We start from the raw sequence: 16,373 nt of genomic DNA, 5'->3' as shown, positions 1-16,373 counted from the left end.
TCAGTGTTTTTGGTACATCAGACGTGTTGGATTTTTTAGGGTTTTTACGTGATTGCAGATAGTGCCTTTCCTTTCCCATCTAGACAGTTTGGGCCCCATCATTTGCTCAGTCTATTTTCTGCCTGTGTTTGTCCCTCATCTGGTCTCACCGACAATATATGTTTCGGGGCTATTTCTTTGGGGTTCTACACCGAGGCAGTTTAGATTTTACCTTTCTTGCTTTAAGGCCTAGTTAGTTCTACGGCTGTGTCGAGGCGTCTAGAGCATCGTAGGTACGCTCCATGGCTGTTAGTTGTGTTGTTAGGATTAGGGGTCTGCAATTCGCTAAGTGACCAACCTTTCTGGTTTCCTGGTGGCCTAGCCTATTCCTGCCATCTTCCTCGGTGACCTGTTCATAACAGCTCACATGGTATAACAATATCACATGAGCTGCGGGAAACCTAGAGCAGTCATAGCTGTAACAACACTGACACAAGGTGGGAAAATAGTATTTAAAACAAACCTGTCAGCAGGATTTTGCCAAGTAAACTATAGACACTGTCAGTTTGGCAGTATTATACTGATTAAAAAGATACCTGGGGAGAAGAAATCAGTCTTGTGGTTCTTGTGCAATCAATGTTACAAGTTTTCAGTTAATGATATGTCTGCGCTCTGGGGCGGGATTGTAGGCAGAGTCTTAAGCTATGTGCACACAATGTATTTTAGGCCACAAAGCAGTGGATCACCCTAGGCAGGAGATAGCATAAACAATTCAAATTTTATTCAGGTAATGAATTTATTGTCCACCTTTACTACACAGAGAGTGTTTTCTACCTTCTGCATGGTTAAATATTTCTATTTGAGGGGGTATATTTCTTTTCACACTCTGGTATGCTGTTTACATGGACCTAGGGTCATTTTCCCATTGTGGAGTGTTTAGCGGTGGGTGGTATGCTCTATTATGAGCCTTGTGCAATGTGTATATGTGTCATATGTTTGACCATTTTTAATGTTTTTAACAATTTTTTGTCTGTTTTTCTGTGTTGAATAAAATTTGAATTGTTTATGCTATCTCCTGCCTAGGGTGATCCCCTGCTTTGTGGCCTATTTTTTCTTTTGTTAATCACTTACTCTGCTATAGGTCAAGGTTGGATCCCCTTAATAGTTCGGTAGTGCCCCCGTTTCTTGTTTCTGCTCACACGATGCATTTTAGCGGCGTTTTTTTCCGCGTGGAAATGGTCCAAAAACGTAATGGAATCCTTATTAAGGTGATTCAATGACAATCCTGAAGTGTTGTGCACATGATCAGTAAATTTCCGTGCGTATGTGCAGTGCGTTTTTTTCTGCAGCATGTCACTTCTTTGTGCTTTTCTGCATCCATTGACTCAGCCAAATCCGCAGCAAAAACGCAGGCATAAAAATATTTGCGGATTTGCTGAATTTTTGTTTTGCCTTTTACAGTCTTCCTATGGTGTTTTCCACGCTGTCATCTGTGTGACAGCGTGGGAAACCCCGGCGCGGTGGTTCTTATCGGCAGTAACACTATCGCCGGTAAGAATAGTCAGTCAGAGCGCTGCGGGGTCATGCTGTCAGATGTCAGCAGGACCCCGCAGCTGTGACACGCAGTGGTGACTTGCGGTAAAATGCTTAGCGCAGGTCAGAAGGCGTGGGCCGATGAGACTACTTTTTTTTTTTTTTTCACTGTTATATGCCTTTGTTCAGATATTGCAATTTGTACCATTACCTATATCTGTGTGTGGCAACTGGGTGTTGCTGATTCCCTTATTTCCTACTTTATAAACTAATTTCTTTCATAATTGCATTTTATTCTATTTTGTATAACAATAAAAAAATCTTATATTTTATTAATTGCTCCGGTTTCCTTTTTTCATTTTTCTTGGTTTAAGTGAGGAATATTGTGGTTATTTTTGTTGCATGAGATGTTGGCTTCGGTGGATTAGGTGTTCGGGGAGTATGGTTTGATTAAGATTATTAAAGGAGTCTGTGTCATTATTTCAAATAAAGGACTTTTTTTCTAGGTGTCTGTGCTTTTATACAATATCACTATGGGGTTACTAATGGATAGGTGTCTTATTGACGCCTCTCAATTACTAGTCTCGGGCTTGATGTCACCTGACATTACAAAGGTGACATCAACCCCACAAATATGAACTTCACTTGCCACTGCTACAGGGCAACTGGGAAGAGCGAGGCTAAGCACCAGATTTGACGCATCTTATTCAGTTAGGTCCATATATATTTTAGTTCTAGACATTACCACAATGAATTTTAAACAAAACTATTCTGATGTAGTTGAAGTTCAGAATTTCAGCTTTCATTTGAGGGTATCCACATTAAAATTGGATGAAGGGTTTAGGAGTTTCAGCTCCTTAACATGTGCCACCCTGTTTTTAAAGGGATCTAAAGTAATTGGACAGATTAAATAAATGCAAATAAAATGTTCATTTCTAGTACTTGATTGAAAACCCTTTGTTGGCAATGACTGCCTGAAGTCTTGAACTCATGGACATCACCAGAAGCTGTGTTTCCTCCTTTTTGATGCTCTGCCAGGCCTTCACTGCGGTGGTTTTCAGTTGCTGTTTGTTTGTGGGCCTTTCTGTCCGAAGTTTAGTCTTTAACAAGTGAAATGCATGCTCAATTGGGTTGAGATCAGGTGACTGACTTGGCCATTCAAGAATATTCCACTTCTTTGCTTTAATAAACTCCTGGGTTGCTTTGGCTTTATGTTTTGGGTCATTGTCCATCTGTAGTATGAAACGATGACCAATCAGTTTGGCTGCATCTGAGCACAAAGAATGGTGTCTCTGAATACCTCAGAATTCATTCGGCTGCTTCTGTCCTGTGTCACATCATCAATAAACACTAGTGACCCAGTGCCATCACACTGCGTCCGCCGTGTTTTACAGATGATGTGGTATGCTTTGGATCATGAGCTGTACTACGCCTTCGCCATACTTTTCTCTTTCCATCATTCTGGTAGAGGTTGATCTTGGTTTCAAAGAATGTTCTTCCAGAACTGTGCTGGCTTTTTTAGATGTTTTTTAGCAAAGTCCAGTCTAGCCTTTTTATTCTTGATGCTTATGAGTGGCTTGCACCGTGCAGTGAACCCTCTGTATTTACTTTCATGCAGTCTCCTCTTTATGGTAGATTTGGATATTGATACGCCTACCTCCTGGAGAGTGTTGTTCTTCAATTGGTTGGCTGTTGTGAAGGGGTTTCTCTTCACCATGGAGATTATTCTGTGAACATCCACCACTGTTGTCTTCCGTGGGCACCCAGGTCTTTTTGCATTGATGAGTTCAGCAGTGCTTTCTTTCTTTCTCAGGATGTACCAAACTGTAGATTTTGCCACTCCTAATGTTGTAGCAATTTCTCGGATGGGTTTTTCTGTTTTTGCAGCTTAAAGATGGCTTGTTTCACCTGCATGGAGAGCTCCTTTGACCGCATGTTTCCTTCACAGCAAAACCTTCCAAATGCAAGCACCACACCTCATATCAACTTCAGGCCTTTTATCTGCTTAATTGAGAATGACATAACTAAGGGATAGCCCACACCTGTCCATGAAATGGCCTTGGAGTCAATTGTCCAATTACTTTTGGTCCCTTTAAAAACAGGGTGGCACATGTTAAGGAGCTGAAACTCCTAAACCCTTCATCCAATTTTAATGTGGATACTCTCAAATGAAAGCTGAAAGTCTGAACTGCATCTGAATTGTTTTGCTTAAAATTCATTGTGGTAATGTCTAGAACCAAAATTAGAAAAATGTTGTCTTTGTCCAAATATATATGGCCCTAACTGTAGATGCGCCTTTTCTGGGGAGGCTGAGAGCTGATGTTTTTAGTATGGGAGGGGCCAATATCCATGGCCCCTTCCTATGTTATTAATATCAGCCCGCAGCTGTCTGCATAGCCTTTGCTGGGTATTAAATCTAGGGTACCCCACATTTTTTGGGGGGCGTCCCCCATTTTAATAGCCAGTGAAGGCTAAGTATACAGCTGTGAGCTAAAATTAATAGCCTGGGAAGCTTCATGGGTATTACCCCCCTTCCCAGACTATAAAAAACTGCCCCCAGCCATCGGCTTTCCCTCTGCTGGTTATTAAAATTACACATGAGCCCACACAATTTTGTTTTTAATTGTTTTTTCTTTAAAATTAACAGTTGATGTCTGGTTACAGCCTATGTACATTCTTTCTATTAAAACTCCTACATAGGCTGGTGACAACGTGTGTGTGTGTATTTGCGTTTACTTATCGGCTTAGTAATGAGGCTGTCAGGCTGACAACCTTTTCATTACTAAGCCTATAATAATCTTTATTAATAATCTATATTTTTATATAGTGCTAACATATTCCGCAGCGCTTTACAGCTTGCACACATCACTGTCTCCGATGGGGCTCACAATCTAAATTCCCTATCAGTATGTCTTTGGAATGTGGGAGGAAAGCGGAGTACCCGGAGGAAACCCACGCAAACACGGGGAGAAGCCTAGGGCATGGTGTCAGTGACAGCTGCTGACACCAAGCCCTAATCATATTACCCTGATGCCACACTGCATCAGCATGAAAAAGGTGTTGTTGAACCAATAAATTACATCACAAAACTATTTTTTTTAAATATCTTTATTTAGCTCAAAAAAGCATTCATTGCTGTATAAAAACGAATGCAAAAACGCACCAAAAATGCATGCAAAAATGTGCGTTTTTGCTGCCAAGAGATGCAGAAACCTTGCAGAAATTTCTGCAAGCAAATACGCAACGTGCGCACATAGCCTTATCTTCCTGCTCTAAGCCAGAGTAACCAAGGAAAGACCTGCCCACAGTCCGCCCTGAAGCAACACAACAAAATTTGTTGTACAATTTCTCCTGAGTACACCGATACCCCATATGTAGGGGAATTCCACTGTTTGGGCGAATGGCAGGGCTCAGAAGGGAGGGAGCACAGTTTGACTTTTTTATCGTAAAATTGGCTGGAATGGTGAGCACTATGTCGCGTTTGTATAGCCCCTGATGTGCCTAAACAGTAGAAACCACCTACAAGTGACCCCATTTTGGAAACCACACCCAAGGATTCTATCCAGGGGTATAGTGAGCATTTTGAATCCACAGATACGTCACAGAATTTGACATTAAGTCATCATATTGAATATGTCATCAGTAGTGTTCAGCGCAAGTGCTCGCTACTCCAGTTTGTATCAGGAGCTTGGCTATGCACCGAATACCATGAGTGCTTGAGTGACATGCTTGAGTCCCTGCCCCCCATGTTTCATGGCTGTTAGGTTAGTTTCACACTAGCGTTTCTGCTGTCTGCGCATGGCCGCCGATAAGCCCCGCCCCCTCCTGACATCACCGCCTATTATCGCACATGGCCGCATGCGATCTGCGCACCCTATCTTTAATATAGGGTGCGCAGACTGTGCGCTGCCCGTGCGCTAGTAGGATTTTTGAGTGCACTGCGCACTTTTGAAGGTGCGCCGAGCGCACCAAAATGCAATATGCTGCGTTCGGCGCACCTACAAAAGTGCGCAGCGCACTCAAAAATCCTACTAGTGCACGGGCAGCGCAGTCTGCGCACCCTATATTAAAGATAGGGTGCGCAGATCGCATGCGGCCATGTGCGATAATAGGCGGTGATGTCAAGAGGGGCGTGGCAGGGGCGGGGCTTATCGGCGGCCGTGCGCAGACGGCAGAAACGCTAGTGTGAAACTAGCCTTAGACACCCAAATAAAACATGTGAGGGATCTGCGATACTCGGTGCATATCCAAGCATCTGATGCTAACACTAGCCACAATATCATCATTTTTTTTTTTTTTTACTTTTGAAAACTCCCAAATTCTAACCCCAACTCAGCCCTAACCCTAATCCCAACCGTAACCGCAACACAACACTAACCCCAACCCTAACCATGAACAATGGAAAAAATTAAAACATTTTTGTTTTATTTTAAATTAACTATGGTTTGACAAAGGGGAGGGGCTTCATTTACTATTTTTTTTTATTTTGATTACTGTGATAGGGTCTATCACAGTGATCAAAATGAATCAATAGGAAAAATCTCCTATTGATGCCGAGAGTTGGCCGTTAAATCTCGGCGGGCGCACTGTGACATTTTCTTCCAGGAAGGTGACGTGGCGGGATGGGAGACGGAGCAGGAGGGTCCGGGGTTGGTGAAGGTACCCGGGGGGCTTTGGGGGACCCCATTTCTCTCTCCTCTGATATGCTAGATCATATCAGAGGAGAGAGAAATTAATTGAAAATCAGACATTTTTTGTGTGATCACCGTTATTCAGTGAATACCGGCGATCAGATGACAAGGGACCATAAACACCAGCCCTGATCATGTTCTGCAGGGTCTCAGTTCCCCGCTAGCTGAGACCCCAGAGATTTTCTGATGCTGGGGGGGGGGGGCACCATACCCTTATTTCTCAGTGCCGTTAAAAAAAGCGATGCTGAGGAATAGGTACCCTTAACTGTCGTTGTTAAAAGGCGTATTGGCGGTTTATCACCCTCTATTATTGATAAAGGAGTGCTGCTCTGTACACTGCCATTCTTCTGGGGATCACATGTAAAAAAAGGTGTCTCTCATAATACAAACCCTTTAAAAGTGATCTGTCCGAGCCATGAACATCATTTTATTTTCCTTTTATTCACTAAAGTAGTGCCCATTGCTGTTTTAATTAATGTATTAGGTCTTTTAGATAAAGAACCACCAATCTCTCACATAGTGGTAAATGGTGAAACACTGCAGACATCACTAGAGTGGCATTATGAGTTCATATGGCTACTGGCTAATTTATGTTCATGGCCAACATCAGACTCAAGTGACCTGGACATTGGCTCTTCTCTAAACACATCTAAAGCTTACAGTCTGGCATATGCCATCCAATTAAGTCAAAGAGTATCACACCTACATAGAAAATAACCCTTACTTCTGAATTTTCAGGTAGGCCATGGCACGATTTGCTGGTAACAGTGCATTTGAACTATCTGCTTCAAATCCTTGTGTGTAGCACTCAATGGCAAGTTCATACTTTCCTTCTTTAAAATAAGCGTTTCCCTGTAGTAATAAAACATAATTTTGTTAGATACTTTGATAGAGTGGAAATGCCTGTATAGAAGAAAAACAAACAAAAACAAAACATAAAATAAGCTAAATTTAGCAATAAGCATTGCAAGATAAGTGTCCACTAACGGCCACATTAGGGACTTACAATGCTGGCTCTGATTATCTCCTGAACAGCCCGAATACCTTGTTGTATGGGAAAGATACTAGAAACCCTGATCAGAGAAATAGTCACAAATTAACATGAGAGCATTACATACCTGCTGAAGATTTTACAGGAGTACAGTTCAGATGCAAATCTCTCAAGCAAATGTAATCAAGAGTCTAATGTATGTGAAACCATTCCCTGACCCATTATACCATCACCAGCCTGAACCACTGGCAACAGTCATGATGATTTTGGGTAGTTTTCTGATGCTCTGGCCCATCCACATAGATGTGAAGTGTTCAGCCATTCAATGTGAACGCTAAAGATGATCATGAAGTTTTAAAGGGAATCTGTCAGTATAATCAACCATACTAAGCCATCTATATGGGCATGTAGGTCATAGGAAACCGAATAATAATCTTTATTAATAATAATAATAATCTTTATTTTTATATAGCGCTACCATATTCCGCAGCGCTTTACAGTTTGCACACATTTTCATCACTGTCCCCGATGGGGCTCACAATCTTAAGATGATACCTTGATATCTGTGATCTAAAGTCTTATTCCGGAGAAATCCACATTCTTCTTATATCTAAATGAGCTGTTTCAGGATCTACATACTGCTATAGACAGCTTAGGGAAACTGTAGTCTTAGTCTTTGTGTGTTACTTAGGCTAAGTTCACATTAGCATTTCTGTGCGCAGCGTATCATCTGCATGCTCAAATGCATGGTTACACAGCTTTTATCTCCATCATCTTACGCATGACGCCAAAAAAAACTGCGTGTACATGCATTTGTATGCATTTTTGCATGCATTTGCGTTGTTTCTGCGCATGCTTTCGATATTTCCAATGCTTTTCCAGTAGAGTTTCCTTGACACCACACTCAATGGGCGTCTCATGGGATTTCTAAATATACACACTGCACTGATGAAATCCTTGTCTTTTGCTGCTGTATCCAGCTGCAAGATGGATGTTAGCGTGGAGAGCTTCATTATTAATCTTGACTTGTCATTGAAAATGGCTGTTGCCTTTGCTGTGGCTTGTGAAGAAGAAAGAAGAAAAAGACGGAGAAGAAGTCGTCGCTATTGGCAACACCCCATCTTAGACGTCAGAGAGAGCCATGGAGCCTACCACTTGTTGTACACAGAGCTGCGTGAAAACCCTGAGAAGTTTTTCGAGTACACGAGAATGTCAGAACAGAGCTTCCATGACTTGCTGCTATGTGTCCGAGGATCCATCACCAGGCAGGACACACAGCTACGTCGAGCAATTCCTGCTGAGGACCGTCTGTTGGTGACCCTGAGGTACGCAATTTTGAAAAAGATAACACCTGTCATTAATATGATTGTTCTATAAGCCATCTACTGATTTTTTTTCCCCATTTTCTGTTCTGCAGATTCCTGGCTACCAGAGAGACCTTTTCATCTCTACATTTTCAATTCTGGAGTGTTGGAGACACCTGCCATGCTTTATGTGACGTTCTGCATGAAGAATTCCTCCCCCAACCCACAACTGAACTCTGGCTGGAAAATGCTGCAAAATTCCAGGACATTTATAATTTTCCAAACTGTTTGGGGGCTGTGCAAACACACTTGGATTATGAAACCCGCTGGAAGTGGAACCAAGTATTTCAATTACAAAAAATACTTTCATTGTTCTCATGGCGATTGCAGATGCTGACTGTCGATTTGTCGCCGTGGACGTTGGCTCATTTGGACGAGGAAATGACTCAGACTTTCAAAAACTCTGACATGGCCCAACGTTTGTATGGGAATAATTTTAATTTTCCACAGCCACGACCGCTTCCGAACACTGAAGGACCGCCAATGCTGTTTGTTGTGGTAGGGGATGAGGCGCATCAAACGTGTTCCAACCTCATAAAACCGTACTCAAGTCAGGACTTGAATCACACCAAAAGGATTTACAACTACCGACTGACAAGGGCACAAAGAACTGAGTGTGCCTTTGGATTGCTGGTATCTAAATGGCACATTTTGGGAACAGCCATCAATCTAAAAATTGAGACAATTGATGAGGTTGTGAAAGCGTGTGTTGTTCTGCACAACTACATCCTGGTGAAAGAGCGACACCCCTTAGAACTTGAGGAACCTGTTACTACCACATTGCAAAATTACCAAGATCACCCTCTGAGGACTACAGTGGAAGTTGCCCAAATGAGGGATAAATTTGCTGCCTACTTTGTTTCGGATATTGGATGTGTGGCATGGCAAGACGAAATGGTTTAAGCCGCTAATAAGTAAAATGTACCTGTAATGTTTGCTGACTTTAATACTAACACCTTCATTGTAACAATACACACAGGTTTAAATAAAGAATGTAGGGATTCGCTCTGGTAGGTAATGGCAGGGCTGCAGTAACGAGGCAACACACAAACTTAAAGTCCAATTTCAGTGGTTTAATGTCACGTTGCAATCAGCAGATTAACAGAAAGTAAGGAAATATGTAAATATACTCCAGCTTGGAGAACCACTGGTCCCAGACTCACCCCTTGCACTGAGCATAATTGACACGTCAAAAAATGCAACATATTGAATTTGCCGGACACCGCGAAACACATGAGTATGCATCATTTTTGGTACTCACTATAAAACTCTTTCTTGGAGCCTTCATGGGGGGGGGGGGGACACAGGTAACCACGGGTGTATGCTGCTGACACTAGGCAAAAAGAGAAAAATAGCTCCTCCCCAGCAGTATACACCCACTGACAGACACACAGCATCTCAGTTGGTGTTAAAGCAGTAGGAGAAGCAACCAAAAAGTCAACATCTGTAGAAACCCAACAACAAAATGCATGTAGGCCCAAAAGCGGTACAAACAGGCAGGGTGCTGTGTCGCCCAATGAAGGATCCAAGAAAGATTTTACGGTGAGTACCAAAAATCCCTCTTTCTTTATCGCTTCATTGGGGAACAAAGGTAACCATGGGATGTCCCAAAGCAGTCCCAAGGGTGGGGAAACAAAAACAATGCAAACAAAAAAAACAGAGTTAGGTCGGCCGGTGCGTAACCACCGCCTGCAGCTCCTTCCTTCCCATGCTTGTATCATACGAGGCATGGGTATGAACCCTGTAAAACCTTTTAAAAGTATGCAAAGATGACCAGGTTGCGGCTTTACAAATCTGGTGATGAACTGCCCAGGAAGTTCCCACCGCTTGAGTGGAATGAGCCTTTACCCCCGGAGGAGGCTGTTTGTCCTGAACGCAGTAAGCCTCCAAATATTGCCGAACGAATCCAATTGGCAATAGTGGACTTAGAAGCTGGGAGCCCCTTACGACGACCTTCAGAGAAGACAAATAGGGCATCAGAGAGCTGAAGGGAAGCAGTCCTTGAGAGGTATACTTGGATACCTCTGACCAGAACTAACGTGGAGGGACTTCTCCAGGGGATGACCCAGAGTGGGACATGAGGGATGGAAAATATCTCATTAATGTGAAATGAAGAAACCACCTTAGGTAAGAAAGGAAGGAACGGGTCTGAGAACTACCTTGTCCTGATGGAGAATCAGGAACGGAGAAAGGCAGGACAATGACGCTAACTCGGAAACGCTCATGATGGACGTAATGGCAACTAAGGCGGCCAATTTCAATGACAGGAGAGAGGATGGAATGTCTTGAATGGGCTCAAAAGGAGGTCGCGCTATAGTGCACCAAGGACAAGATTAAGATCCCATGGATCGGTCGGAGGACGATAAGGAGGTGCCAGGTGGGCGACTCCTTGAAGAAAAGTCTTAACCTGGGAACAAGAAGCCAGATCTCGTTGAAAAAGGATTGACGGAGCGGAAACTTGACCCGTAAGGGTACCGAGTGATAATCAAGAGTCAAGACCCGCTTGTAGAAAACCCAGCACGAAAGGAAGGGAAAAAGACAGATACCAAATTGTTGTCCTCACTCCACCGAAAGAAGTCCTTCCAGTATCTGTGATACATATGCCAGGATTTATTTATTTAAAATAAATAAATATCTGTGATAGATAAGAGAGGATGCTGGTTTTCTTGCCCCAATCATGGTCTGAATGACCTGATGGGAAAAGCCGACCGCACTCAGGACTGCAGCCTCAACGGCCATGCCATTAAACACAGACTGAACTCTGGTGGAAGGGGGGCCTTGTGAGAGAAAATCTGGACGTTCTGGAAGCCTCCCGGGAGCGTCCATGAGCATGTTCACCAGCTCTGCGTACCAGGCCCTTCTTGGCCAGTCTGGAGCTACCAGGATCACGGGAATTCCTTTCGCCTTTATCTTTTACATGACTTTTGGAATCAAGGGGAGAGGCGGAAAAAGATAAGGCAGCTGGAATTGGGACCACGTGATCACTAGAGCATCGCAACCAATGGCCAGCCGATCCCGGGACCTGGCCAAGACGCCATCAGGTCGACGTCCAGTGTGCCCTATCGCTGACATATTTGATTAAAAACGGCGGGATTGAGAAACCACTTGTCCGATGCGAGACCCTGACGACTAAGAAAATCGGCCGCCCAATTTTCCACCCCCGGAATGTGTACGGCTGATATGGCAGGAATGAGACACTCCACCCATCGCAGAATCCTTGTTACCTCTGCCATCCCCTGTTTGCTGCGAGTCCCTCCTTGATGGTTTAAGTAAGCCATTGTATACAGGTCAGCTGGCCTGCGAGGAAAGACTGCCAGTGGCGAAGGGCAAGAAAAATTGCCCTGATCTCCAGATTGATGGGGAGAGCAGCTTCTAGGGCATTCCAGCGACCCCGAGTTGTGCGATGAAGAAAAACCGCTCCCCAACCGAGGAGACTGGCATTGTGGTGATGACCAGCCACCGGAGAGGAAGGAAGGACGTCCCTCATAGGACTGACACTGATAGCGTCCACCAGGTTAGGGACTGCCTCACATTGAGAGGCAGCAGAATGGGATGGTCCAGGGAAGCAGTCCTATTGTCCCAAGCAGACAAGAGGGCCAGTTGAAGGGGACGGGCATGGAACTGGGCAAAGGGGACTGCCTCCCCAGAAATCTCATGCAGGACCGTAGAGGGAGAGAATCTGGTCGCTTTAGAGTGCGGATCCCTTGGCAGAGGGATAAGAACTTCCCTTTTGGAAGGAAGACACGGGCTTGTGCCGTGTCGAACCTCATTCCCAGAAACACCAGGTGCTGAGCTGGGATCAGGGAGGACTTCTCTCTGATGATAATCTAACCGAGACAGGTCAGAGTGTTCAATCAGTGTTCAAAGTGATCTGAAGACTCTGGTCGCAGTCTCTGCGGGACGGCCCCTTGATCAAAAAATTGTTCAAGTAAGGAATTATGAGAATCTTCCTGTAGCAAAGGATGGCCATGACCGCTGCCATAACCTTCGTGAATACTCTGGGGGCAGAGGCCAGGCCGAAGCTAAGGGCCGTGAAATGATAAAGGTCCTCCTGGATCGCAAACCGTAGGTACCTCTGATGCTGAACACAAATAGGAATGTGAAGGTAAGCATCCTGAATGTCTACAGAGCAGAGAAATTCCCCCGGTTCCATGGAGGCGATTACCGAACGTAGGGACTCCATCCTGAAATGATGGATCCAAACATGACGGTTCAATCGCTTGAGGTCCAATCGGATGGAGATACCAGTCTTTCTTCAGGACTACGAAAAGGTTGGAGTAGAACCCTGAAAACCATTCAGTCCGGGGAACGGGTACGATTACTCCCGTGTGTAGTACGGAAGAGATGGCCTGAAGAACACCTGGGGCCTGAGACAGGTGTCTTGGCGGGCGAGACAGAAAGAAATGTCTTCCTGGGGGGTTACTCCCGTGTGTAGTACGGAAGAGACGACCTGAAGAACACCTGGGGCCTGAGACAGGTGTCTTGGCGGCCGAGACAGAAAGAAATGTCTTCCTGGGGGGGGGGGGGGGAGAAAAGTAGATTTTGTAACCGGATGTAACTCTCTCTCTGACCCAGGCATCGTCGACCACCGACAACCAAGCGTCCCGGAAGAGAAGAAGCCGGCCTCCCAACCTGGAGAGATTCCCGGGTATGGGATTGACTAGTTACGTTGAGGAGAACATTTTAGTGCAGGACCCAGAGGGGATGGCGGAGCGACCCTTGGGCCACTGGTGGGATGCAGGTTTGAAACACAACATCTCCCTGTCCCCTTGGGTGGAAGAACGGCCATGCTGAGAGGAAATCCATGAAGAGAAGGGCTGAAACGAACGAAAACGAAGCAAACTCTTCCAATTGAAAGGAAGTTTAGGTCTAGACTGGGGAAGAGAGTTGCTTTTCCCAGCGCTCGCCTCCGAAATTATCTGATCCAGTTTGGACCCGAAAAGCCTAGAGCCATGAATGGCAAGGTTAGTGAGAGACTTTGAGGGTGGATCTGCATTCCACGCCTTCAACCAGAGAATGTGGCGTATAACAATGATGTTGCTGTTTGCCTTGGCGGAACAATTGGCAGCATACAAAGATGCGGTCAAAAGATATTTGCCGGCATGGGCAATCTGGTCTGCCAAATCTGTCATCTCATCCAGAGGAGCTGCCGCTAGGATGCCCTGGCAAAGCATTCTTGCCCATGGACTGTCACCCAGAAGGAGGCAAAGATGGGACAGAGTGAGGTGCCAGCCGCTTCAAAGGCTGATTTAGCCAAAGACTCAATCTACCTATCTGTAGTGTCCTTAAGAGACGCACCGTCTGGCAGAGACAAGACTGTCTTGGAAGACAGGCGAGAAACCGGCGGGTCCACCTTAGGAGACTATACCCATCTACCAATGAGGTCAGGGATAAAAGAGATGAAGAATATCTAGCTGCTTCTTTCCCGGGAAGTGCTTTTCAGGATGTTCCTAGTGTTTAGCCATAATAGCTTCAAATTCCCTGTGATTGGAATAAGTCCGGGAGGGACGTTTTACCTGTTTAAAGGAAACTGAGTGCTCCCGAGCAGATGCCTCATCCTCCTTTAATTTCAGGGTTTGGGTAATTGCCAAGATAAGGCTACCTACCAAATCCTTCATTTTTTAAACCTGGTCTGAATCAGACTAAGACTGGGAATCTGCATCAGACCAAAAAGCCACCTCCAAGGAGAAGGGGGCATTCTAGAGGATGCAGAGGGACCCGGAGAACTGGAGGAAGAACTAGGTGTCTTTGCATCCAAGTTGTCCCTGTGAAAGCCATGGTCAGGTGCATGTGAATCACCGTGAGACGTTCAGAGCACTGGTGGCGGCAGAGACCAACTGTGAGATGGCAACTCCCCACTCCGGAAGGAGGGGTGTGCTCTCATCCCGGGCGTTAGAGTGCTCTTGTGGGGCAGACATGATGAAAGAGGTGCAGGACTGGCAGAAAGGAGAAGGTTGACCTGAAGACCACCCCGAGAGATTAGTAAAATTAGGATTATTTAGTCTAGAAAAAAAGACGACTGAGGGGACATATACAAATAACTCTCCGAGGATCTATTTATACCAAGGAAGGTAATGGTAACAAGGGGGCATTCTCTGCGTCTGGAGATGTTTTTCCACCAACATAGAAGAGGATTCTTTACTGTTAGGGCAGTGAGAATCTGGAATTCTTTGCCTGAGGAGGTGGTGATGGTGAACTCATTCAAGGGGTTCAAGAGAGGCCAGAATGTCTTCCTGGAGCGTAACAATATTGTATCTTACAGTTATTAGGTTCTTTAGAAGGACGTAGATCTGGGGATTTATTCTGACGGAATATAGGCTGAACTGGATGGACAAATGTCTTTTTTCGACCTTGCTAACTATGTTACCTCTTTCTTTTGCAAAGGGCACAGGCATAATGGATCACAGTTGGCTTACAGGGGCAACAAGAAGCCTCCCTGGGGTTGGGCATAAGTTGAGCCTTGTGAATACTGCTGGGAAGAGCTATTGAAAGAGAGAGGGTAGATCCTACCTGATATCACAGATGACCAGTGGTGACCATGTAGCTGGCTGTGTCCTCCTGTAGCAAGCATGGAGAGGCTCCAATGAGTAGTGCAGAGGCAATCCTATCTGCCGAGGAACAAGTTAAAGCGGAGCATCGGCAGTGCCGAGTCGCAGCAAGCACGATGCACAGCAGAGGGCATGCCTGAAATGCCAGACAGTGAGAAAAGTGAAAGTACCCCTCCGATTGGTTGAAAAGCTGGGGGCGTGTACTGGCAGGGAGAGGAAGCTCCGTGATAGGAGCAAAAGTGTGCTGGGAAAATGCATGATGTGGAGTGTGGGGGGGGGGCATGGTCAAGTCTGCAGCCCAGACAAGTCTTTCTATTGGGCTAAAAAGGCCAATTGAAATGCGCAGTGGTGAGTGGCTGAAGGAAGCCGGGAGGAGGCCACAAAAGAAAGGAGGGTGGAGCTGGCCACCGAGTCAGAGACTGACCAGGGAGAAATGGCCGCAGCTAAACAGTGATATTCAAAATTATAGTCAGCCTGCCCCCTAACAGTGATGATACGGCCGTCGCTATGCAGGGCTTTACAAAATTATAAACGCCCTGCTACCAGGACCTATCATGCTACAGGGAGGAAAATCATACATACCTGCGGTGCGTCCCGGTCTCTCTACAGCGTTGAAGATCACATCAGGAGCCCTCGGGTAAGAGTGTCACTGGAATCCTGGATCCTCCTTCCCGCACCTTCTCCAGAAGGTGCAGAAGACGGCATCAACCCCTTTCAAGAAGGGGGGAGGCCACCGCTGGTGACCACCATCTTCCTCCCAGCCCTCTCCGAGGAGAGGGGTGCGGTGGGGAAAAGGCAAAGGACAGGCCACAGGGAATCACCCTGAAACACCCGTAAAGGTGACAGAGGATTAGGCCCTGCCTTGGGGCCAGAGAGTTGGCGATGTGGTGACACCACACTGCTCTCTCGGTCGCATAAATGTGGGAAAACAGGGTGAGAAATTATGCTGTTACCCTGAAAATGAACCTGAAAGACAAAGGAAAAAAGATTAATAAAGCACTACAGATGAACTGAAAAGGAAAAAACTGTGGATCTGGGAACAGATCCAGGTCCGCCTCCTACAGACACTAAGCTTAAAATGAGGTACTTGGTTCCTGTCAGTGGGTGTATACTGCTGGGGAGGAGCTTTTATCCTTTTTTTGCCTAGTGTCAGCCTCCTAGCAACAGCAGCATACACCCGTGGTTACCTGTGTCCCCCGATGAAGTGATAAAGAAAGGAATTCTAGGATACATCATATAAACTTCAAAGAATCAGGAAGCGAATATT

General features: G+C 45.3%; 1 protein-coding gene across 1 annotated transcript in view; it reads right to left on the bottom strand.

Moving 5' to 3' along the window:
• RPAP3 (RNA polymerase II associated protein 3) overlaps positions 1–16,373 on the bottom strand; it is a 97,841-nt gene that overhangs the window by 59,399 nt on the left and 22,069 nt on the right. Inside the window, exon 5 of the mRNA XM_073554233.1 lies at positions 6,928–7,055. Coding sequence (XP_073410334.1) covers positions 6,928–7,055 — 128 coding nt within the window. The remainder of the gene's footprint in view (positions 1–6,927; positions 7,056–16,373) is intronic.

Source organism: Dendrobates tinctorius, unplaced genomic scaffold (genome assembly GCF_039654945.1).
Source record: "Dendrobates tinctorius isolate UK_male_01 unplaced genomic scaffold, ASM3965494v1 ptg000209l, whole genome shotgun sequence".
Lineage (NCBI taxonomy): Eukaryota > Metazoa > Chordata > Amphibia > Anura > Dendrobatidae > Dendrobates > Dendrobates tinctorius.
Note: the sequence above shows the minus strand (reverse complement) of the source record. Positions and strands in the feature narration are given on the sequence as shown.